The sequence below is a fragment of the Strongylocentrotus purpuratus genome, unplaced genomic scaffold (assembly GCF_000002235.5).
Source record: "Strongylocentrotus purpuratus isolate Spur 01 unplaced genomic scaffold, Spur_5.0 spur5_scaffold_15, whole genome shotgun sequence".
Taxonomy (NCBI): domain Eukaryota; kingdom Metazoa; phylum Echinodermata; class Echinoidea; order Camarodonta; family Strongylocentrotidae; genus Strongylocentrotus; species Strongylocentrotus purpuratus.
The window spans coordinates 2,802,039-2,828,767 of record NW_022145600.1 but is presented as its reverse complement, the minus strand read 5'-3'; the positions used below and the strand labels follow the sequence as shown (position 1 = coordinate 2,828,767).

At 36.9% G+C, this 26,729-nt stretch overlaps 1 protein-coding gene across 3 annotated transcripts; it reads left to right on the top strand.

Annotated features, from left to right (window-relative positions):
• The first annotated feature begins 600 nt into the window (after positions 1 to 600).
• On the top strand, positions 601 to 26,729 carry LOC591315 (insulin-degrading enzyme). Of its 3 annotated transcripts, XM_030985348.1 has the most exons (24): positions 604 to 768; positions 7,319 to 7,518; positions 10,549 to 10,625; positions 10,980 to 11,006; positions 11,939 to 12,042; positions 12,389 to 12,558; positions 13,213 to 13,335; positions 13,932 to 14,044; positions 14,377 to 14,466; positions 15,148 to 15,313; positions 16,066 to 16,238; positions 16,774 to 16,877; positions 17,327 to 17,429; positions 18,087 to 18,292; positions 19,057 to 19,201; positions 20,096 to 20,206; positions 20,781 to 20,901; positions 21,465 to 21,668; positions 22,538 to 22,705; positions 23,436 to 23,560; positions 24,575 to 24,722; positions 25,314 to 25,540; positions 25,844 to 25,958; positions 26,067 to 26,729. In XM_030985348.1, the coding sequence occupies exons 1-23, from the start codon at positions 710 to 712 to the stop codon at positions 25,940 to 25,942; spliced, it is 3,063 nt and encodes a 1,020-aa protein (XP_030841208.1). In that variant the 5' UTR covers positions 604 to 709; the 3' UTR covers positions 25,943 to 25,958; positions 26,067 to 26,729. The 3 variants fall into 3 exon arrangements, with proteins under 3 accessions (XP_030841209.1, XP_030841208.1, XP_030841207.1); XM_030985347.1 differs by having other exon boundaries at positions 605 to 768; positions 25,844 to 26,729; XM_030985349.1 differs by lacking the exons at positions 23,436 to 23,560; positions 24,575 to 24,722; positions 25,314 to 25,540; positions 25,844 to 25,958; positions 26,067 to 26,729 and adding an exon at positions 23,212 to 23,300 and having other exon boundaries at positions 601 to 768.

Here is a 26,729-nt window from a genome sequence, read left to right as displayed (position 1 = left end):
TCTCTTCCTCTGAGTCCTCTTGTTTTTACTGCCTTCCTGCTCTTTTCTCGCTCCAAATCTCCTGATCTGTGATTAAGTATCTTCGTAATAACTTCTTTGTGGCTATTGTTGTTGTCATTTTCAAAACATCTAGGTCCCCATGATAACCTCTTGACAATTTATCAACTCGAAATAAAAAGGAGAAGTCAATTTCAGAGCTTTATGAGAGATAAATGATGCAGTTATGATGTGTATTGTGAGGGGGAGAGCTATGGAAGGGGTTTTAAATTATCATGAATGAAAGAATACGACTGTTCAAAATATAGAATTGCTTGCAAGTAGTCCTATATTGAAGGGCGATTTCGGTTCATTTGCAAGTTGATTTGAATAAATGGAGAAAAAATAAACAAGAATGAAAGTTTGGCATAATTTCATGAAACATACGTATTACTGATAACTGATGGTGGTGCTAGGGGTGAAAATAAATCAAGAACCCCCTCACAGGACGGACCAAGATTTCACCGGATAAATATGACCCATAACGGAGGAAAGATTGCCCCTAGTTTTTAAGTTTTAGTAAACAGGATTAAAGTGAAAAAATAATAATTGAAACGACTGGTAGATTAACCTAGCGTCGCTTGTAATTTTGTAAATTTTGCAACAGATGCTACATGTGGCGTTCCCAGAGTTAATTGTTGGCAAAAAGCGTCGTTTGTGGTTAAAGAACTAGATGTTTCGTATACAGACATTATACAGAGGATTTAGATTGGCAAAATCATCGTTCGAAAGGTTTGTTTAAATTATTTTCTTCATATTTTGTAAAATGCTTTGGTTAAATCTATTTTACTGTCTTGTCTACGTGAACAGGTAGCGGTGGAGCTCAGCTCTTCCCGCAGAGATGCGGCCAAGAAAGGGACGCGCGCCCGCTTAGGCGAATTGTCAGTGACTGTGCATTTTCTGTGACTGACTTTTCTGACTGCTGCTGTGACTGATCGAGGTGTGAGTGCCTGTTTTGATTGGGTTTATGTCTTTTAATTAGAAAGGCACATTATGTAGAACCAGTCTATACTTATAATGGAGAATCTGTAACATCGATGATATGTCTTTTGGGGTATCCAAAATTTGTGCACATGATTAAATTAAAAACATTTGTAAATGTTTTTGTGGGATTCTCGAATCTCGGACCTGCAGACAGTAGGAATGTGATTGGAATTCAATTGATAATGTATTGTTAACTTGTTACTTCAAATTTAGGTCTAACTCTGTTCAAAACATGAGATCAATTTAGTTTACTGGTAAATTGACAGCGAATCGGGGGCGTCAATGAGTGATGTACATGTACTTTCGTCGTTTTGTACTCAAATTTGGTCTGCTCCTTCTGACTTCTCTTTCATTTCATTTCATTTCATTTATTTTCATATTTCTCATAAGCAAACATAGTCTATACATGTACATTTCAAATAAAGTACAAAATTGTTTTTATCTTCAATAATACATAATAATAACAAAGATAAGTGGTCAATGTGAATTACTGATTTAACTAAGAGAAATATGATGGGACCTACATGAAAGCAAGCTTGTAAAGCTGTAGGCCCCAGTAAAGTATTTGTGGTAATAAATGGAGAACGGATACATGTAATAGTGACCAGTCTAAATGAATCAAAAAATAAAAAAGGAAATAATAATAAACTTGCGGTGGTGCTGTTTATATTATCCCTTCCTTTCTTACAGTGTAGATAAAAGTAGACGTACTTAAATTATCATACAATGTGTGCTCAGCTGGTAAACTAACATTTCAGATATAATAAAATGAATACATTTGTATATTACATACATAAATAGAATAACGAGGCGAGCAAGCACACTGTGTCAGCCGTCGCACTCTCGGATATAGAAGTAAAGATGTTTTATTGTTTTTTTGTTTTTTTAATACGTATTTCCGAAAGCACGACAACCAAACACAACGCGCTTGCAAGCAAAGGTCATACATTGACATCAAGATATGCTTTGAAAAGCAGTTCCTTTAGTTTACGTTTAAAAGTATATAAGGAAGGACTTTCAATTAACTCTAACGGGAGGGCATTCCAGTAACTGGGTCCTGTAAACATAATTGTTTTTTGGGCAAAAACAGTTCGGGTACGTGGAAGGTGGTATGCGTCGCTCTGACGTGTGGGATAATCATGTATGGATCTATTTTTCTGGAACATTTGTAAAAATATTTCAGGTAGGTTATTAGTAGATAAATTGTACATGAATATACCAACATTGCAATAGAATAAGTCTGATAATTTTAGGATTCTGTTTTCATGGAACAGGTTGTTGGTGTGAAAAAGGTATCCTACATGATTAATATTTCTAATGGCGCGTTTTTGAATGCGAAAAAGCATATTTATTAAATTTCCACTAGCGTTACCCCAGGCGAGAATTCCGTGATTACATTTTAAATCATTAATGAGTAGCTGGAACTGATCAAAATTTTTACTAAGACTCCTGATATTAAAATGTGAGGCAAAGAGTTGGTTAGAATTTGAATAGGGTGATGACGTAAGCTCTTTTTCTAGGAGGTAACCAGTAAACAAATGCTGAGGAAAAATCTCATTAGAATCGATTTCAAGCTGCAATTCAGGAGTTGTTGAATTTAGAAATGCTGCTATGTCTGAGTTGTCACCCTCTTCTCTATTCATAGAGTTAACATTTATTGTGGCATCTTGAGTGTTATTCATGTTAATTACATCATTCATCATATATAACAGAGACATTCCGGCGAAATGAGTAGTTGTTAAGGAATCTGTTTAACTCTAGGCATTGAATGTAAAGAACACTGAATAAGAAAAAAAGACAGGCGAATACATGACAGAAGAATAAGCACAGAAATAAATCTGGCTTCTCCGAATAAATTTCGTACATAAGACTACGCACATAAAAGTGACTAGTTCGTATAACAAAAATACCAGCTGAGCTATTGTAACTTATCAACCTCAAAAATTTAAGAATTTGACATTTGGTACATTTAAACACAATGGCCCAAATTCACAAAGGAGGTTTGTCGACAAACCTTGGTTTTCGTACGTCATATGACGCGTTTTACGCGTTTTTTACAAACCTGGTTTGTAAAGAACAAAAGGAGGTTTGGCGAAACAAAAGGAGGTTTGAGCTCAAACCTTGCTTTGTGAATTCGGGCCAATTTGTATACACCACTTCAGGTATGCGTATGGCATGGCAAGAAAAACACATAGGGAATAACAGAACACCTTAATCAATGCTTTTGACCACGGCATACAAAAAAAAAGACTTAAAATAAAACATACAATGTTCCTATATGCAAGCTCTTGATTTGATTTTGGCCACCCCCCCTCCCCTCCCGTTCGCAGGCATGGATTTTACATGCGTAATGCGTCGTACAACTGAATTTTATATAGGTTAATCAGAACAGTAAAATCAACAAGGATTTCCCCCCCCCTTTTTTTCTTCAATTGTTGTCATTTATTCTCACTTTTTATAATGCAAAAAACGTATGGTTGTGGTAGTACCACTTCAAAAGGTAGAATAACTCAATATGCTTCGCTAGATCAAGTTATAAAGAATAATCAGTTCAATGTTTATACTTTTAAAGAGGATTCAAAATGAAATTGTAACCCACAACTTGGGGTTCAAGATATCTAAGTTTGATATCGTTGAACATTGTAATAACATGAAATTTAGTAAATGTTTTACTGAGGGTAAGGGTAAGAACTGCTTATTTGTTGATTCACATAAATAAAGCATCCATTTAAGTTCAGAGGTTAGACATTGTCATTTGTACAAGGTTTTGATAGTAATGGTAGAATAACTCAGATATGCTACTGCGAGTTGTAAAGTTGTTTAGATAACAATGCATGTGGTAGTCTAAACATGAACACAATTTTAAAATGAAATTTAAAGCCACATCTTGGGCTTCGAGGTATCTGATTTTGATACCAATTAACTTAGAATAACAATTTCTGCATTCTATTATGGTACATATCACCAAATTTGTATGTTACACAAAATTCTGCCAGTGTAAATTTCACCTCAAGTATTTCCTGTGCAATATAGCACCTGCCAATCAATAATAATCTACCATCTAAATGTTTAGGGATACATTTACTGAGAGAAAGAATTGCTTGTTTGTTGATTTATGTTAAAAAAGTGTAGGAATAAATGTTGTGGAGAAACTAAATGAATATTCTTACGGTTAATAATAATCTTCAGAGTTGATATCTCGAGTGTAGAAAGAAACTGGAAGGCGAATCATGAAGAGGAAGAATAGTGCGATATAGCGAAGTGATGAATCAGCACGTGGAGCGCGACTAGCTAGCTAGCGAAACGCGAATATGATGAAGGCACACAACCTTACAGTTCACACTTCCCGAAATTAAATAGAAGACAAATCTAATTTGCGATTCAGTCCTCAAATAAAATGATGATGATGAAACTCGCTACTAGCGTGAAAACCAATGAGAAAACGCTTGTTGTAAAATCCGAAACTTCCTGTAAAACACGTCCGATCGATGAAACTGAAGACAGGAGAAGTGAGTAAAATCCGTGTGTGGAGACTTTTCCAAGTGCGCTAAAAGTGTGATGATTGGCTTATTAAAACAATAAGGTGCGGTCCGATTGGAGTAACTAAAATAACACTCTTGTTGCTGGGTGGTTCCATGGATGAAATTAACTCAGAGAATGTGTAGAATGTGCAGCTGTAAATTGTTATTGTTATTGAAGCTGGCTGAACGGAAAGTACTGACAAAAGGAATGTTTAAAATGCTGGCTATTTACAATGTTGATAAACATTTGTTACCTTTGTAAAGTTCAAGTCACTACAAAAGCATCAATTTATTAAAAGGTTAGATGTTGTCATTTGTATAAGTATGTACAGTAGTGGTAGCGCCACTTTAAAGGTAGAATAACTCAAATGGGCTAGGCTACCGCAAGTTGTAAATAATTGTCAGTTCGGATTTAGAACAATGCATATGGCAGTTTAAACGTAATCAAGACTTCAAAATGAAATTGTAAGCCGCATCTTGGGCTTCGAGACATCTAAGTTTGATATCATTTGAATAACATAACTTTAGTAAGTGGTGAGAGGTACATTTACTGAGAGAAGTAGGCCTGTAGGATATAAAAGAAACTTAAAGGCAAGTGATCGGTTTTACTTTTAGTAAATTAAAAACTAGTTGTAGACGCTTACCAGAGAGGTCTAGTCATATACTTCTTGGATAACAAGTTCTAGTCTCTGTGGAGATTCCAATTTGCGGTTCCCTTTTCTTTCCAATGAAGTAACACTTCGGTTCCACTCACAGATATTTTTGTAGACACATTTTTCTCTTTTCTTAGAGTGTAGGCAATGTTGGCGAGAATACTTCTTCTGGCTTTGAGGGCGGGTGGAAGACCGGTACGGACTGTGATCCTTCGGGTTTGTCGGTCTGGCTCAGGCCCGGAATCCCGCAGCCGGCGCCGCTCATCAAACGCGGCAAGGATTTGGTTTCTATCTTCCATATAGACAAACTTGGCGATGATGGCGCGTGGGGCCGGTGGTCCGTTGGCCTGGTTTGGTGGTTTGTTATCACGACGGGGAAGGCGATGGGCATTCACTATGGCGATGTTTGCGGCGTTGTCGGCGTGGTTGCTAAGGTAGATGAACGTATCGCGAAGCGTGTGCGTGACGACTTCATTTTGAGGTTCCATCACTCCATAGAAGAGGAGATTTGTGCGACGACCATAAATTTCCATAAGCGTCAGCTTGTCTTGGAGTTTAGAGATTTCGTCGGTTATCTTTCTTTCTATGTCGGGAAGCTTTTTCTGCTCTATTTCGGCTAACTTGTCAGAATTCATTGTTACAGAATTCTCTAAATCTGTGAGTTTGGTTGTGATAGCTGAAAACTCTCGCGTAAGTGAATCGAGCTTAGCATTTAGGATAGCTGAAGAGCTGGTAATACTCTGATGAATGTCCGATAAAGTGAGTTCGCGATCGGGGGGTTCTACTTCGCTAGTGTCTGCCACGTGTTGGCTGGCATCGGAGCGAGCGGGTTGGGCGTGATGGGCGGCAGTGGTCCGATCCTTGGTTTGCCTTGTCGTGCGGTTTGCCATGCTGTCTACTCGGTCGTAAAACAACGAACAAATCAACGTAATGACGCCGAAAAACAACTTTAAAATCTGTGTTTATTATAGGTAATACCACTTAGTAATGTCACTGCAGATGAAATTAGACGAAAATATGGAAATAAAAGTCAGAAAACCGGGAAGAAAGGTAGGGAGGCGGCCAAAAAGCAAGAGAGTTACAGCAGTACGTCCGTCTCCATTGAGATTTTGATGACATATACATCATTACATGTATTATGTATAAAAGAAATACAAGCAGAAAATAAGCAAGGCTTTCAGTAAGTCAAAGCAGACCGGGAGCCAATTATCTGAAAAAAGCGGCTCTCTGTCTGTAATTTTTTTTATAGAACTGGGAGCCGTTTTTCCAGCACCAGAAGCCATTTCCAAAATTAATGAAATTAAGTATTCTTTTAAATTATTTGTTATTATTCATTAGTATCAGTACACTATAGTATAAAGTACATGTACATCATGCACAGCAGTGGTAGCACAGTGTACCTGCCATGGCATTGCTATACATAAAATTAGTAAGAACTTAGAACAGAGATATAAAAACCTTTAAATAATAATTCTATTGCCTCTAGGCCTAAAAAAAAAAAGATGTTGTATTGCCCTTTGCGACCGACCCACAGTCGGCTTTATTTTGTTTTTGTTTTTTTTAAATCTGACCAACCGACCCATGTTTTGGCACCTAGAGGGCAATCAGGGCTTAAATCAATCCAAGGCCACCAAGGCCATGGCCTTGGATGCCCCTTTGATTGGCCTCAATGCCCTTCTCATTGGCCTTGGAGATTTTTTGTGCCCTTTCCAATTCTTCCTATTTGTGCTGTAATATAGGAATGTGCCCTACAGAAAAGTGGCCTTGCCCTAAAAATATTGAAATAGAAAGTCTACTGTCAGTCCTGGCAATCAGCCGCCTCATACTTTTGTGTGCTGGCCATGTGAAAGTTTCTGAAACAGGAAATGATCATTCTTCCAGACCGGTCGCAAAAAATAAAAAATGACCGGCGCCTGGGACTCATTTTTTCTGTCTTACCGGGCTGAAAAAGTCAGGGAATATTGAGTAAAAAAATCGTCCGGCGCCCGCTTACGGAGAGGCTTGAGTATAAGTCTTACTGAACTTGATCAAATGGATCTCTTTAATGTTTATCATGCTTCTAGATGTATATTTTGGAAACTACAAAATAATTTCATTTTCATACATTTGTTTTCGTTTCTGCAGCTCCTTTGCTGCATATCAGACCTCTGCCACAATGACAGCCCCAGCGAACCCAGCCATTGCCAAGCAGTATGAGAACATTACCAAGTCTGCAGAGGACAAGAGACTGTACCGAGGTCTTCAACTCAACAATGGCATGAAGATCATTCTCATCAGTGATCCTACGACTGAGAAGTCTGCAGCTGCCATGGATGTCAATATTGGTAAGTAGGTGTTCTCAAAGGCAAAGACCAGTTTTGGAAATGCCTCCCCCTCAAAAAATGAAATGGAAGCTCTTATTATCAATCATGTGAAATAATATGTTTTGACTTATACGTGATCACACAAATTTTGCCAAGAAACCGCCTACTAATTGATAAATTTGGTACATTATTTTATCTATTTGGACCTGATAGAGATAACGCACGTGTCACGCACATGTCGCTTAGTCCCGAAGTCATCTTTCTGTGTACAGTGCTTGTAACTTTACCATGCCTGGGCCAAATTTCTTATCATTTTGATGATTTCAGAACCTTGCAGTACACACCTATACTTATATGCTAGATGATCAACCTTTTCTGATCAATTCCAAAATGTTTCTTTCACAATGCAAGCGCATGACCATAACTGGTCTTTATCTTTAAAGGCCCACTGTACTACTTGTAGCTACTTGCTCCCTCTATATAGAAAACAATGCTTAATCGGTGACCATTGGTTCCCCATGATCAGCGCTCAAAATACACGGGGCGGTGGACGATTCGCCCCCGTGAGCTACATAATCGCCCCCGTCAGGTTGCTCACGGGGGCGATTGCAAAATTAAAAATCGCCCCCGTGGAATTATAAAATAAAGATTATCTTTTCTGTTACAACTTTAACACAATATTGAGTTTCAATTTTCAAACCTTAAACCAATGAAATGGAACTTAGATTAGCGTGCAAGATTTCTCGTTTCATGAGTAGGCCTATTATTACCGATTCAGCTCGCAACTGCAGTGCCGTTGTCAGCAGTGGTTATAGGCCTACTGCACCGTTAGTAGCGGTACGTATGCACGCTGCCGCGCGATGTCTGCTGGAGCTGGAGGCGATCGCGCAAGGACAGAAACATGGTCATGGAAAAGTTTTTCGTTGTGAAAGCTTTAACCCACTTAAATCTGGTGATTTCAAATGACCAGCAAATAATGAACCTCGACCAGTAAATCAATATTAGGGACTTTTAGATTTGCACGATGAGAACGTGGACTGCAACGTGTGACCTCCTTTTAAGGCAGTGTCAGTGCTTAAAAGGACGTCACATGTGACTGCCAGTGCCTTAAAAGGACGTAGCACGTCCACGCAAATCTAAAACTCTTACTTTCACCTATCTCAGATAACCCTAAGTTTTTGGTTGCTGCTTTATATGTAGTTGATAATGCATGATTAAAATAAAGACAGAGAGAGAGAGAGAGAGAGAACCACCATCATTTTGCAATGGTCCAGGGTTCGTGTAATGTACATTTGAAACCATTTCTTAGCGTCTCAACCCTAAAAAAATAGCAAAACTATTTTTGAGGAAAAGCACTACCTGTATACTGAATTAAATAAAGAATAATAGCTTTATATTGGATCATACTAATACTGATACGGGCTAAAGACAATGTGGTATTTGTATAGAGGTATTCCAAAATGACATTCTGATAATCAACATTTGTTCTGGTATCATATACGCATAATACAACTGATCTTTATGATTTCTTAACGTGACATAGCTTGTTCTCCCCCTGCAAACAAAAAAGAAAACAAGGTTATTTAATAAAAGGATCATGCGACAAATAATCATTGTGATTCAAATTGAAGCAAGGATTTTTTTGAATAAGCAATGCTTTTCACCAGAATCTTCTTTGTAAAAACGACTTTACAAATCTCAGCCATGCAAATCTGCCACTGTGTTGTAAGATCACTTTCAGATTAGGAGAAGTGTATTCTTTAATGAGTATTTTACATTGAATGGAATGTCTCAACTCAGTAAGCATGGCTGAGATTTGTAAAAGTTGTTTTTACAAAGAAGATTCAGGTGAATAGCAGTGCTTATTCAAACAAATATTCGCATCAATTTGAATCACAATCATTATTTGTCGCTTAATCCCTTTTAATGCCCTTGTTTTCTTTCTCGTTTGCAAGGGGAGAAGAAGATATGTCACGTTAAAGACATCATAAAGATCAGTGTTGTATGCGTATATATTTTATATACACAGGCCAGTAACAGCTATGTAGCTTGTAAATTTGTAAGAGGGAAAATGCTGATTGAAATGATAATGATGAAATAGCAAATAATTGAGGAGTATCATAGGTACCAATTCAATGGATATTTGTATAAAAAAGAGCCCCCGTCAGTACTAAAAGAGCCCCCGTGAGAAGGCTCACGGGGGCTCTTTTTTGAGGGGAAGAGCCCCCGTGGACAAAAAATTAATTTGAGCCCTGGGTCTAATCCCTCCTAACCAAACTAGTACAGACAGCCTTTTAGAATAGGGCTAGTCACATTCACTGTATCACCAAGAAAATCAGTCTATGTAGAAAAGGTATTGGATCCGTGAAAATTGGTGCTGACCTCTAATTAACACGATTGGAAGAACAACACTGAAATCTACACCCTTATCTATGTACCATAGATGCATTATATATATATATACTGTACCATAGCTGTATTTTCTATTGTTGATATGATAAGAGCCCTTCCAGCTACATGTTCATAATGTAATACACTCTATACCAAATTGACCAATCTAATAGAGGTTATTGAGAAATTTTAAAGTCATAAATAATTGAAAAGCATGCAGACCAAGTGATGGGGTTTACAAAATGTGATTAAAAATTGTTATAAATATATAACATAGGTGTACCAGTATATATTTCAAAGTAGATGTAAGTAATGTGTTATTCATGAAGGGAAGTTATTTGTTATTCTAAATACAAGATCGCTGAATACGTAATTTCTGCATACTTATAGATATTGTGAAGCCACTATGGTACTGGATTGTGAAGGTTTTACCATGAACTCTAACCCCCCCCCCCCCCTCTCTATTTCTCTCTCTTTTCTTCCACCCTCTCTATTTCTCTCTCTCTCTCTCTCTCGCTCCCTCCCTCCCTCTCTCTCTCCCGCTCTCTCTCTCTCTCCCGCTCTCTCTCTCTCCCCCTTGTCTCTCTTTCTCTCTCTCTCTCTCTTTCTCTCTCTCTCTCTCTATCTCTCTCTCTCTCCTTATCTTCCTTCCTCATGCAGGTTCCTTGTCCGATCCGTGGGAGATTCCTGGTCTCGCTCATTTTCTGGAGCACATGTTGTTTCTTGGAACTGAGAAGGTATGTTTTTCTTACCATCAAAAATTTATTTGCGAAACCAACCCATTTATGTACATGTAATGTATCTATTGGAAAAGATGCTATATGAAACAATTATTATTATTACTTTGATTTACTTCAGGTCTGTACTTTATAGACAGTTAACCTACTCAGGGATGTCAGTTATTTCAGCTCTGCTGTCTAATGAAGAATTAAATTTAATAATTTGTCAAGTCATCTGTTATTAAAGAAATAGTCCTTGTAATTTTTTGCTGCTGTTTTAAAAATAGAGTTTCTTTGATATTTGTTCCCTGATGATTTAACAGTTGTGATTACACAAGTTACCTAAACTTTTTTTTAATTTTTTTTACACAGTATCCATCAGAAAATGCATACTCACAGGTAAGTTTTAACAAAATCTTTCTTTATGTACAATTAATTTTGATAGAAATCTGTGACATATTAAGTAGTTGGCTCAGTCAACATAAATTTTGCAATTGAAGATTAGATGCCGCCGTTGGCAGTGTTTGTTTGTCAGCGTACTTATCACATGTTCTCAGATTCATGCTTTGAATGATGGTGTAACTAACAATTTTGTAGAATCAATGATTGAGGTCAATTGAATAGGACCCTGTGCAAGCTATGAACCCAATACACGTCTGATAAAAGAGAACGATGAAAACCCTGTAAAATTGTTTACCTGCATATCCTGTTTAGTGATGCTCAATTGTCCTGAGAGAGATTCCTTAGAAGTAGGACCAGTTTTCTTTCAAATGCTTTAAATGCATTAATAATACCCTAACAACCACTTTACAACTTGTATACCCATAGCAGCATTCTGTATGTTAGGTTAAAAAGACATCCCAATGTTTCCCTGTGTCTCATGCCATGTACCGTATTAACCCTTTTGCGACAATCATTCCACATTTTCTAGTTTGGCTCAATATTCAATAACTTTTGATTTAGATCCCTATAAAATATGCCAGATCCATGGGTATAAAGGGCAAACATTTCCGCACAAATTGCATCCATTTTTGTTTCACGACTATCTTGCGTTTGATGTCAGGAATTTTAAACAGGAAAACAAGATTTGAAATCTGTATATTATCAAAACATTGAGAAATTCTAAATCAAAATTAAAAATGTTCAACTTTTCGACAACATTCTTGCCCATGTATATGGTTTTCAGAGACATTACATTTTATCAGAACAATGTAGCAATACAAGAAAAATATGACATTAGCCAATTTGAAGGACAATTTATGATCAGTTTAGCCCTAAAATAAATCCTGTCCTGAAAGTTTGATTTCTATGTCTCCTATATCTCTTTCTAGTTTTTGAATGAGCATGGAGGATTTGCCAATGCATACACCAGCGGTGAACACACTAACTTCTACTTTGATGTCTCCTATGAGCATATAGAGGGAGCCCTTGATAGGTGAGGATCAGTGCTATTGATTAGGAGAGTTTGGCCAACCCGGTTCGAGTTGGACACAATATGGCGACTACTGGCTTGTTGGGCAAGCACAAAACAAAAGAGTGTGGGCCATGTTGTAACCAAGTGAAACCAAGTTGGCCAAACTCTATGTAGTGAGGATATGATCTAGTGACATGTTTAATACTGACAGTGGTAAATTTCAAAACTTGTAAACCTGGGTGGATAGTGGTTAAACATAAAATTTAATTTCTCGTGAAATGTTAGCACCAGTTTGCTTGAATGTGTATTTGTGATTATTCTTGGAAGTAGACTGTGTGTTATAATAATATTACACTTTGCGTTATAGGTTTGCCCAGTTCTTTCACTGTCCTCTCTTCAACCAAGATGCCCAAGACAGAGAAGTGAATGCAGTCGACTCTGAGAATGACAAGAATCTTAAGGCTGATTCGTGGAGGATCCATCAGCTCGACAAGGGAACGGTTAACCCATCTCATCCCTTCAGCAAATTCAACACAGGTAAGACAAATAGAGAAATTAGATTGTAGTATTAATCACATGATGACCCCTAGAGTTAGGCATAGTGTGAATAGAGAAATGTGATTGCAAGTTGTTTTTACTCCCGTCCAACAGATGTGAGTCAGGAAATAGAGTATTTTAGGCTTTAAATTTAAAATTGATGTGCTGCAGTAAATTTTGTGTTCGATTTTTAATTATGTTTGAAATATAAGTCAGAAGTATATATCTGCCTTCATTTCCGTTAATGACTAGGAATAGTGACAACTAAAGATGCCAAACTTTCCTTGATGGCATTTTCAAATGATTGTGTATCTATTTTGTTCACTGTTGATATGACTTGCTGTTATTAGATGCTATTTGATCTTATAATGAATTGCCTGAATTATACAAAATTGGTTTTTGAGATTTGAAGGGAAAAAAAACCCACAAGAAATTGGAATATGTGTCACAATCTCTGGGGGTGGGGCAGACAAGGATAGTGTGTGTGTGTGGGGTGTGCTCAAGTCATCTTCTCCTAACCCTGTTTCAGTAGGAATTTAGTTTTTATTTTAGTAAAAATTGCTAATACAGGTGCGTAAATTTCTAAATTTTGTTGAAGTATTTCAAATGAATCCTTTCATTGATTGATAATGGAATTGTCTCTGTTCATGATAGGAAACAAGGAGACATTAGCAACGATACCGCTGGATAAAGGCATCGATGTCCGTAAGGAGCTTCTCAAATTCCATTCTGATTTCTATTCTTCCAACATCATGGGCTTAGCTGTACTGGGTAGAGGTGAGTCTTGTTTGATCAAGTCCATGCCCATGTCGATAGTTGACTTTGTTACATGTACCCATGCATAAATATTCATGTGATTTATTCTTGCAGCGTCTACATTTATGTGTTGTGTTTATATTCCTCTTTGGTTATCTGTTTTGAGATGCTGAAAATAGCGATATGCTGTAAGCTATTGAGTATTAATGGATGTATGGCAAAAATTAGATTGTCTCTTTGTTTAAAGGTTGCTCCAATTTTCTGCTCTTGTGTGTTTCAGTCATTCCAGTATCTATATTAGTAAGGCTCTCGTGACTAAGACAATTATGTAATATGCGCTATACAAGAATTGAAAATTATTAGTACGATTATGAATTTAGAAGATATATTGCAATCATAACATCCATGAATGACATGCATTGTACATGTATAATCTTCCAGTAATCAAAGAGAGCATATTCTATCTTCTGTCAGTCGTTGCTTTACAGTCGATGATCTTCAGATCCGTATCAATAGTTGAAACAAAAGAGAATTATTTACAACAAAATCATTGTTATTATTCTCACAAAACTCTTGTAACCATGAATATTTAATATTGATGACTTTTGTTTAAATAGAGAGCTTGGATCAGTTATCAGAGATAGTCCTACAGCTGTTTGCTAATGTGGAGAACAAGAATGTGATGATACCTGAGTGGTTGGAACATCCCTATGGAACAGACCAACTCAAGGTAAGGTTTAAGCTATTAGTAAATTCCATTAAAATAAATGTTTTACTTGTTATAAACGATTATGTGATATCTAATTATGTTAATCAATCTAATTAGCTTTGAATGTTAGGCTTCCTGGAAATATTGGCTTGCACCCAGTAAGTAAAGTTCACGTTTTTATCATGAAATTCACAGACTTTTTCTGACTTTTATTTTGTAACTACAAGATCAAGCATGCAATCTTTATTCGCTGGGTTCTAGCCAAAATTTCTGAACAAATTAATCTAATGGGTTCTCCAGGAAATTCCAGGTCTAATGAATGCATACTCTTTTGTCTGATTTTCTATGGCTAGGTGAAGTTTGAAGTAGTGCCAGTCAAAGATCTGAGACAGCTGAATGTCAGCTTCCCTATTCCTGATCTACAAGAGCATTACAAGTCAAAGGTAACTAGTTTGATTCAATGTGTAATATTCATGTACATATACAGAGTATCTGTGCACTAGCTACATCAATGGTTATGAAAATGTTGCATTTCTTATGAAGCTAAAAATGTAAAATGCATCTATATCTTTCTTAGCTTATTTTTCTTCTTCTTGATTGTTATGTAATATTATTTTTTGCTGGTCAAAGCTGGGCAAATGCATGGTCATTATACATGTAGTCCTAGTGACAATTTAATTTTTGAAATTTAATTCATACATTTATGTACATATTGCACTTGTGGAGGTGTAGATGTGTCATGGTCCAGTGTAAAGTCTTCGGACTCTGGATGTCATGGTTCACGGTTTGTGTCCCATGTGGCACTTATGTCCATTGGCGAGACTTTAATCTACATTTGCCACTCTCCATCTAGGCGTTAAATGGGCTCCGACAAAACAGATTTCCTTGAATGTTGTAAGCACCGAAAACGGTAGCTTAGCAGAGTCTGGGTAACATTTGAGCACCTTTAGCACCTTGTGTGGTGGTTAAGTGTGCTATAAAAGTATCCAATATTATTATAATTACTATAAGAGAATACTTCGAAACATATAACCCAAATGACCTATCTATAAAAAAAAAAATTAATGATGATAGAGAAGCTTTCAAAAGAAGTCCTAATAAATGACTGTCTATCCTCATCCCAGCCTGCACACTATCTAGGCCACCTGGTGGGCCATGAAGGACCAGGAAGTCTACTCTCAGAGCTCAAGGCTAGAGGATGGGTCAACACACTCTGTGGAGGAGAGAAGGATGGAGCTAAAGGATTCGCATTCTTTATCATCAATGTGGATCTGAGTGAGGAAGGATTAGGTAAGTTTCAGCATAACCGTTAATTTTTTTGATGTAAGAAATGTAACGTACAAAGTTGTACATACATATGTTATATATATTACATAACAGATGCTGGTTGCATGTATGTACGATTCTTGCGTTTTTGATGTGATCTTGGGTAGGAAAAGAAAATAGCACATTTGCATGAAAGAGATGTCATTAAACACTGGTATGTTTTGATTTTTTTCCCATTTTGATACTATATTTTTTATGGTTTAAACATTTAATGCATACAAATGATACACTTCTGGACCCATCACTGTCAATGTATTCCAAAAACCGGAGTATATGGCGTCACCTGTGCCTGGGAGAGGAAAAGCAAACTGAATCACTGTAACCTTCGGGTCTCTCCTCCCAGTATAACCGATTGGGGGTGTGCAGGTAGACCATTACACCGGGGTTTCCCCCTACTCATATACAAATAGTGCAGTGGGTTCAGAACGTGCAAAGGTGGTTATTCTCCTCTACACAGGACCTCCATTTATTGTCCTATCCGAGGGACAAAGTGTTTTTCACTCTAATATAGCCTACGTCTATTGAATGGGAGGGGCACGTTAACACATGACGCAGGCTACAGTCATCCACCTGGGTTGGATTCGAACTCACAAGCTTTGATTCAACAGAAAGACGCTTTACCAACTGAGCCAACCTTGAATGATGTTATTACATTCCTAGAATATATTTTTTTTATTTACACAATGTAAGCTATGTATTGTTTCTTTTTCCAACAGATCACGTAGATGATATCATCATGCACATGTTCCAGTATCTGAACATGCTGAGGAAAGAAGGTCCACAGAGTTGGGTTCATGACGAATGTCGTGACTTGGACACCATGAGGTTTAGATTCAAGGATAAAGAGAGGCCATCAGGATATGTCACCAAAATGGCTCATCTGTTGCATGTAAGAATATCTGTTAATTTTAACTTTAAAAGATACAGAGATATCATATGTGATTATGCCTTATATGATTATTTCTTGTGTGATTGGTGAAGATATCTTTGATTTTCATGATGAATGTTGTGACCCTGATGCTATGAGGTTTAGATATAGGGATGAAGAGAGGCCCTTTTACCAAACTGGTACATCTGTTGCATGTAAGAACCTCTTAAATCATTAAGCTTAGATTGGAGTATATACATGTAGTAATTGTTATTTGAGGAGCATCATTAAAATTAAAGATGTAGGTGAGCTAAAGACTTCAGTCTCTATTTTGATATTTTCAGTGCCATGAATCCAATAAGGATCATTACAAAAATGATGATAATATAGTTGACCTGTTTAATTGCGTCAAATTCTTTTAATCTTTTACCGATCAAAGCTTAAATATGTCACATGAATAGATGTATGGTGCCAACTCCACCTCTACTTATCCCTTTCTGCCTTTACAGAGCTTACAGTCTTCTAATGATATAGAATGTATGTTTAAATGTTGCAGGACTACCCTATGGATGAGGTGTTGAGTGCTCCTTATCTGATGCCAGAGTTCAAACCAGATGTGATTACTCAGATCCTAGAAAGACTCACTCCGGAAAATGTCAGGTAAGATCTGAGTGATACAAGTTGGGAATGAAATCAAGCACCCCTCACAGGCCGCTTGTAGATTTTTATATAATATCGGATGGCTTTGAGTGTGATACAAGAATATATTGCTCTCGCTATGACAATATTGAACGAGTTGGAGACGAGTCCAATATTGTCATAGCGAGAGCAATATATTCTTGTATCACATGAAAACAAAGCCATATAATATTATTATTATTATCTATATCAAGCTAACTAGCGAAATAACACAATTTGACTTACCTCAGTAAATATGGCTTTTTTGTGGGTGTTATCGATATTGTTCCCGGATGACTGAGCAATACAAAAACAATATTGGTCAGTCATCTGGGTACTGCGCTAAAGATATTGAATACACTGATTTTTTTTTACCATGTTAATGGTGTAGAATAATGATTTATTATTTATTTTCCATCTTGGTATTCCAGAGTAGCGGTAGTCTCCAAATCCTTTGAGGGTAAGACAGAGCAGGTAGAGAAATGGTATGGCACCGAGTACAGCATCAGGAATATAGAACCAAGCATGATCAAGGTGAATATTACTCATTTATTCATATTAATTAATTATTGTCAATTTAATAGAATCAGGCAATGCAATTAGTAATATGATTATTCAATTCACAGTGGGTTTTTTTCTTACAATTTTCCAAATTGCACAGCAGAATATGAAATCATGCATATATTACAAATTCAGTTTAATCTTAGCCTCGTGGAACAGATAGAATGGTAGATCAGCTGAGATAAACTACCTATGACCTTTGGAACAAATATAAAAAACTATGAAGATGACCAATAGAATTAAACTTATAAAATATTCTTTTATAAAATGTGAGAAATGGTCTGTCATCTGGTTAGATAAATAGGAAGCAAATGTTCTCTTTTGCTAAGGGATATATATCATTTTGCTAAAAAATTAATAAGTTTGCTAAACATTAATCATTTTGCTAAACATTAATCAATTTCAATCAAACTTTTCAACATGCTTTTTCAAGCAGTTTAAGGTACATTTATTTGAAGTTCACCTTTTCATTTTTAGTTAGAAACTATTGATTGATACCTTTCAGCTCACAAGAAAGCTACTGTGCTTTATTACATGCAGTAAATAATGAAGATTTTTTTTTTTTTGCAAGTTATTCATTCTTACATTCTTCTCCATGTTATCTGCTTTTAAATATTTTTCAAACTTCAGACATGGAGTGAAGCAGGCCTGAACGAGAAATTCAGCCTCCCTCTCAGGAATGAGTTTATCCCTACAAACTTTGAGGTGGCCCCCAGGGAGAAGGAGGGTGCTGCCACCCCCACCATGGTCAGAGAAACACCTGTTAGTAAGCTCTGGTTCAAACAAGACGACACTTTCCTCCTACCCAAGGCCTGCATGCTGCTGGAGATATCAAGGTAAGAATATGTCTTTAATAGTGTGTTGGCGTTTATGAAGATTTTTTTTTACAATCCTATGTTGGGATACCTTAAGAACAACGTCCAGTCAAGAAGTTTGCATGTATGTGAAATAAAATGTTACTAAATTTTGAATTTTGCTACTCTTTCACCCTTTTATCATTACATGCAGCTAAGTACACCAAAGTATTATAATGTTTTACTATAGATGTATTTCACACTAAAACAAACAAACAAACAACCCCCCCAAAAAAAAAAATATTAAAAAAAATAAAAAAATAATAATAATTAAAACAAAATACATATATATATATATATATATATATATATATATATATAAATATCTCCCTTTTTAAATTTGTGAGAGTGGAAGATTTCAGATTTCTTGATGTAAAAAAAACCCCACAATTGTTGGAGAATAAATTCGTCGCCTGGCTGGCAGAAGGGCGTTAGCTCAAATTTTAGGTATAAAATGAAGCGCTAAGCAAAAGGGCGTTAGCACTAAATTGCCTCAAAAAATTGCGGCCGTGTTCTACTATAACATTTATATTAATCTTTTAAGTTTTAAACCAATTTTCGGGATGGAAAGCAGTTTAAATATAAACAAATCTTTAAATGCGAATGATTCAAAAAGTACTTTTCAAGTCACTCGCGCGCTAACGCCCTTCTGCCAACCGGACGATGAAGTTCAGTTGAAAAGAGATTGCTTGTAAAAGATATTGGTTGTAAAAGATATTGCTTCACTTGTCCATTTTTCCTTACAGCCCTCTGGCTTACATCGACCCCCTACACTGTAATCTGACCTCTATCTTCTGCACCTTGTTACGGGATGCCCTCAACGAGTATGCATACGCAGCAGAGATTGCTGGTGTCAGTTACTCCATAGACAGCACCATCTATGGCCTGGAGGTGAGTTGAAACATTTCATGGCACTTTAATAAATATAATGATATGCTGTTCTTGTATGTCGCATATCTCATCATTATACATCTCTATACGCTTACAAAAGGACTTTGGATACTAATACTCAATATTACGCTCAGTGAATTCAAGGAATTGATCTTACCAGGTACCCACTTACTACATCTCGGTGGAGCGTGGAAAATGCAGATTAAATATTTTGCCAAAGGAACTTAGTGCTGGGGCAGGAATTTGAACCACATTACCTCTTCACTAGAGTTTCAGTAATAATAAATCAATGTATGTCTCTGTTTGTGTGTGTACATAAAATAATTAGATGTACTTGCTCGCAATAGCATCTCATGTTTTAAATACATTTTCCGTTATACAGCACATTAACATTTGATGGATGTTATTTTGTTGGGCATCCTGCACTATTTACGAAATGTTGAATCACAACATGTAAAGTTATTGAGAGCCAAGAGCATCTACATCTTCAGGCACTCTTTAAGGATACTTATCAATGCCAGATGTCCCACAGCGACTGCTTTTCTATCATGGAAAGGCCATCAGCGAATATAAATGTCAGGATGATGAGTAGTTCTTGAACGTTTGGTTTGCTTGTAAAAGTTTGGCCGTAATGTCTACAGGGCCACTTTTGTACATAAGTGAAATCGAATATTGCATATGTGTTTTATTATTGTGTTTACTTTAACACAACAGAGTCCATCATTTTTGTATGCATCTTGACAGCATATCATTGCATTTCATGTTAAGATACAGTTTCAAGGTGATTAGTGAAGAAAAAAACAACAGAATAACATCTTGAGTATGAGTATTGTGGAGGCAGAAGCCATAAATCATATTATTATCTTTTAACTTGACTCTCTATGATTTTATTAGGTTGGTGTAGGAGGCTACAGTGACAAGATGGCTCTCCTACTACAGAGAATCTTTGAGAAGATGACCAACTTCGTAATTGATGAAAACAGGTTTGACGTCATCAAAGAAACGGTGAGTATTCATCTAGTTTGAAATCGTAAGAGGTATTCTCCTTTTGCAGGTCTTCACACATACAAAGGGAAATAAATTAATGATACAATCAACTGCAAGAATATGCATTTAAGTTCATCACATTCAAGATATTAAAGAACTAAGAAATTTCCAGTACTTTGCGTATATGATTACAATGCTGTTTAGGTGATTGTAAATTCAGAAAATCTTTTTTTTTTACATTCAAAACCCGATATTAAATACATCTATTAATATTCTTTATTTTTAGTTGTTACATATGTTTTTGTGTATACTTCTTCTTCTTACAATCTTCGATACCTTAGAATATAGAAGGGTGTCTCTCTAGATAAATGTGTATCCAACTTGCTGAATTTCATTATGCAGTAATCAGAACCAACTAATTGATGAAAGAAAAAATAGTATGCTTTGTAGAAGTCGTATTTACATAAAGGATAATTAGGAACATTCATTGGTAGCTCCAACAAGTAGCATGCATGTGTAGGCCTATGTGTTGCATTGTATCATTTCATGAAAGCAGCATAAAATTAATGCTATGTTTTGATTTCTTTTACAGTATTCAAGAATGTTGTCCAACTTTCACGCCGAGCAGCCTCACAGACATGCAGTCTACTACACTTCAGTGCTAGTAGCTGAACAGGCCTGGACCAAACTAGACTTGGCCCAGTGTATGGATGGTAAGCTAGCTTAAAAAACAAGTAGACTTTCATAATATTGAGTTCTGGTAGTAAAACTACATTATGAGGAAAACAAAATGCAGAGCAACATGACAGACATGCAGTCTACTATACTTCAGTGCTAGTAGCTGAACACGCCTGGAATAAACTTCACCTGGCCCAGTGTTCGGATGGTAAGCTAGCTTTATAACCTGGGTACATGGACCAGCCATCCTCAAAAAATTCTGGAAATACAACTTTTTACTTTTAACTCAATATAAGCTTCTTTTTCTAAAAGTAAGTGTGATAGAAGTTTGCATAAATCTGTACAACACGGCTTGAAGTTTTATCACAGTATCTAAAACACTTTAAATAAGTATTGGGTAATAGCTACCGGTATAATTCTTTCATATAAGTAAATGCACTAAGTTTAGAACAGAAACGAGAGAGGGGATAGGAAGAATATTTTTAGATGTGAGATATTTCCTGGAAATCCCTTTTTTTCAATTCTTTTTATCGTTCCAAGTGTATTATTTGTTGACGAAGGTTGACATCTCTGTAATTTGTTTCTTTTCTGTCTGCAGAGGTAACGTTAGAGAGGTTGCAAAGCTTCATCCCTCTGCTCCTGTCCAATCTGCACATGGAGGGTCTCTTCCATGGTAACCTAGCGCAGGAGCGGGCTTCCTCCACCATGGAGACCCTGGAGAACATCCTAAAGACCAACTCCAGGAGTAAACCACTCCTTCCCAGTCAGCTCAAGAGACAGAGAGAGATTCAGCTACCAGATGGTGAGAAAATGGGGAAAGTCCCCATTGATACATTGTTCATTTAGTGAGACGATGATGATGGTGATGATGATTGATCAAAATTCTGGTTTATGATGAAGACTGCAAAATCTGCCATTATGGTTTCTACTTGTACGTGTTATCTCTCATTAAGTTTGTGTTATAGTTCCGTCATGGATAGTCTATGCGTTTTAGACTTTCTACTCGTACATGTTATGCTACAGTCACAAAGGTTCATACGAACGATATTTTTCGTACGAATCTCCGTTTTTCCATTGTCTTCCTGAATTTCCATTGTCTGAAAATCGTTCGTTCGGCGTTCGTAGCAGTTCGTAATGGCAATTATGACCGAGGCTTTATACGATTGGGGGAGGGATGATGATGATGATCATCATGATGATAATTGAGATGATGATGATGAGGGTGATAATAATAATGGTTATGATGATGTTGATAATGAAGATGATGAAGGTAATCATGATGAACAGGATCGGGATGATAGTGATGATGATAATACTTGGGTGGTAGTGGTGATGATGATGATGATGATGGTTGTGGTGGTGATGATGATGATGGTGGTGATGATCGTGACGGTCATGATGATGTCTGTGGTGATGATGATGATGATTATAGTGATTACAGTTGGATGATAAAGATGATGATCTTGATGATACAAAATACAATCAAATTCTCTGTCCATGATCTTGCAAGTCCTCCCCCTAAATTTTAAATCGGAACTCATGCCCTTAAAAAAAGAGGGCTTGCTAGCATTCATACTCAATGTTTTCTATCAACTTGTAAAACTTGTAAATAGATAAAACAGCTTTTTAGGGAATGACCACAAATGTACTTTCTTGATTCCTTGTATCCAGGTTGCTACTACACATACCATCGTAACAACGAGGTACACACTAACTCAGGGATTGAGATCTACTATCAGACAGCCGTCCAGGAGACAAAGAGTAACATGATGCTGGAACTCTTCTGTCAAATTGTCAGCGAGCCATGCTTCAACATGCTTAGAACAAAAGAGCAATTAGGTATGGTAGAATTAAGAATTTCAATGTGATAACCCCGTTTTACCAACGTTTTCAGTTTTTATGCATTCCTCTTTTACACGAGATTTGTAACAAAACTCAGATTAAATAATTTTAAAATGATTAGGGACATACTTCAGCATGTCAAGATAGGAATAAGAACAATGAAAAAGATGGAGACAATTTGTCTCTTTTAATACATCTAACAGTAATTGTGGAGCCCCAGGAGTGTCAAATTAGACAGACTGTGGACATGAGCACTATACAAGAACCCTCTATTGTTATTAGTATTAATGGAAGTAATTTCTCTACATGTATCAGAATTCATGGCAATCAGAAATCTTTTCTTATATGAGTTAATTACTTTTTACCTTCACCAGGTTATCACGTATTCAGTGGTGTGAGGCGTTCTAACGGCGTGCAGGGTCTTAGATTCATCATTCAGTCAGAGAGGGCACCATCCTATTTATATTATTTTACATGAGTTATTTACTATTTACCTCCCACAGGTTACCTAGTATTCAGTGGTGTGAGGTGTTCTAACGGCGTGCAGGGTTTTAGATTCATCATTTAGTCAGAGATGTTATCTTACACAAGATATTTACTATTAACCTTCCACAGGTTATCTCGTATTCAGTGGTGTCAGGCGTTCTAATGGCATGCAGGGTCTTAGATTCATCATTCAGTCAGAGATGTTATCTTACATGAGTTATTTACTATTTACCTTCACCAGGTTACCTAGTATTCAGTGGTGTGAGGCGTTCTAACGGCGTGCAGGGTCTTAGATTCATCATTCAGTCAGAGAGGGCGCCATCCTATTTAGACCAGAGAATAGAAGCGTTCCTCGCTAGCATGGAGGTGAGTTTGTCAAATTTTAATAATAATGTATCAAGATATGTACCAAGGGTACCCACATCAGTATTAAAGTGATCCGGTAACATTGATGAAGGTGGATGGAAAAAAAAATGCCTAATTTTTAAATAAAATGTTACTTATTATGCTCCTTCTACTGTACTTACCCTCTAACATGCAAAAACTCCTGACAAAATTCTCAAACCACAAAGATATTTATGGTTTTCTTTGAAGGCATCAATGTGTAACTCCCTCTAACAGTAAATTCTCCCAACCATTTTTTTTCCATGAAAATAGGACATAAAACAGGCTTTTTTAAATCTTAAAACACCTAAATGTTTGGAATGGTACATGGAGCCAATTCATTGCTTTGTGACGTTTTACATTCACTTAAAATTTAGTTTAATAAGAATATAAAGAAGGGAGAATTTAGAAATCTGTCAGATCAGTTTTTCCCAATTTTGTTTCATTATAATGGTCTGCTTACAATCAAAATTCCAGATTATCTCTAGTTGTACATCTAGAAATGAAGTCACTACCTTAGCACCACTTTCTCATCTGAACAATGCTACCAAGTCCCTTTAGATACTGCTCTTTGAGTGGGCCCTACTTTTTGATCGCTCAAAATGGATGTTTTAGTTTTCTTACAGTCGACTAATTGCATGTTACAGTACAGCTTGTCAATGAAATGCCATTCTTCGATCACCTCAGTTTTCCTTATGCCAGTGCTAAACTAATATATTGTGAGGAGCGCTGGCTTCGTTTAGAACCCATGGAAGAACAGCTGTATTATGTTAATAAAGTCAAAACCTGCTTTAGTGACCACCTGTCTACAAAAACCGCATTTTGTGTTTCCCTTGGGTAGGTCACTATAGACAAGTTGTGACTGTACAACTTAAATGGAAACAAATTAATAAAATACCTTGGACTTGACTTATATAATATTTTTCCTTTCTTTTTCAAATGAATACTTCAAAAAGACATGATTTCTCAAAGTTTTCTCTGATTTTTCTTTTCCAGTCATATTTAGACGAGATGACAGAGGAAGATTATCAGAAGCATGTGACAGCATTAGCAATGAAGAGATCTGAGAAACCCAAACAGCTGAGAGAAGAAGCAGCCAGATACTGGACAGAAATCACCAGCAAGCAATACAACTTTGATAGAGGTTAGTTAGATTAAAGACTTTAAACAAAATTCATGCTATGTTATTTAATACTAACTCCCCAAATTAAAAGCTCAATGAAATTCTACATCTTAGAATAATTATTCTCAAAGTAATGTAGGTGGACTTTATATAGTGCTTCCCCATTGAACAAATGTTCCCCTGTCTACATGAAAAGAATGTGCCATTAGGTCATACAGCACTGTCATGAGCAGTTGAAAATGTTCAAAAGTGACCATTGATCATTTCTAAAAATTTCCTTTATGTGTTCGTCCTGTGATTATAAACATTAGACTTTATTAAATCTTTTAGGATATGTTTAATGCAAATATTAAAACATGTATGAATATATTTGAGATAATTTTCCTTTTAAGGAACAAAAACAATAATTATTTTTGATATTTAAACATCTGTACTTTATGCAGTACCCTTGAAAAAAAGAAAAAAAATCCTTAAGAGTTAATATTGCCTTCAAATTTATGGATTATTGAAGCTTCTAGAGACCAGTGTGAAACTGCAGTTTCTTATTGATGTCTTTCCTGATAAAGCATCCTCATTGATTTCTTTGCTTGTTTTGCTTTCTTCAAATACCAGTTGACCTTGAGGTGTCCTTCTTGAAGACCATCACCAAAAATGACCTCTTGACCTTCTACCGTACCCTCCTGATGGTTGCCGCCCCCAGGAGGCACAAGCTGGCCGTCTACGTCTATCCCCCGGCTCCCGAGGGGGTGGTAGATCAGATCCCAGCTGTGGGTCAGGACCAACCTGATGCTGCTACTAAAGACAAGCTGGACCTGTGTGAGGCTCCAGTCCTTCCTGAGGTATGAACTAGCATTGTTTGATGCATCCTTATGAATTGTAAATAAAAAATTTACAATGTTTTGTTGGTGTCTGCATCACCAACCGCTGTCGCAGCTAATCCCAAAGTTATATAACAATATTAATATTGACGGAAACAGCCTGCACACATTGCCATGATCTATTGTACTATAAATCTTTTCTGGTTGTTTCCTTTAGAAAGAGTATGATGAGTATGAAAAGTAAATGTAAGATAATGAGGGAATGATGAAAGTTCCAAAAATAAAAGTACTGACACAATTTTCTGGTGATTGCTTTATCCACAGCCTCAAGGCATCATGGATATAGCCCTGTTCAAGAGTGGCCTTCCACTCTTCCCTAGGCCTCCACCACACAACACCAACAATGCCAAGTCCAAGCTTTGAGGATCGTCCAACATAGATCTTAAACAGGCTCAGAGCGTATTCTCCTGTATCAGTGTGTCCACAAGTACTCCACCACACGACACCAACAATGCCAAGTCCAAGCTTTGAGGATCGTCCAACATAGATCTTAAACAGGCTCAGAGCGTATTCCCCTGTACCAGTGTGGCCACAAGTACTCCACCACATGACACCAATGATACCAAGTCCAAGCTTTGAGGATCGTCCAACATAGACAGAATCTTAAACAGGCTCAGAGCATATTCCCCTGTACCGGTGTGGCCACAAGTACTCCACCACATGACACCAACAATGCCAAGTCCAAGCTTTGAGGATCGTCTAACATAGACAGAATCTTAAACAGGCTTGAAGCGTATTCTCCTGTACCAGTGTGGCCACAAGTACTCCACCACATGACACCAATGATACCAAGTCCAAGCTTTGAGGATCATCCAACATAGACAGAATCTTAAACAGGCTCAGAGCGTATTCCCCTGTACCGGTGTGGCCACAAGTACTCCACCACATGACACCAACAATGCCAAGCCCAAGCTTTGAGGATCGTCTAACATAGACAGAATCTTAAACAGGCTCAGAGCGTATTCTCCTGTACCAGGGTGGCGATAAGTGCTCTTCAGACCTCCACCACATGACACCAATGATACCAAGTCCAAGCTTTGAGGATCGGTAAAGCTGATCTTGAAGGTTGCTCGTGGCCATGATTGGATTGTACGTCATTCTTGTTCTAGATGAATATGTTTTTATTTGAGTTGCCAGGTTCAGGCAATTC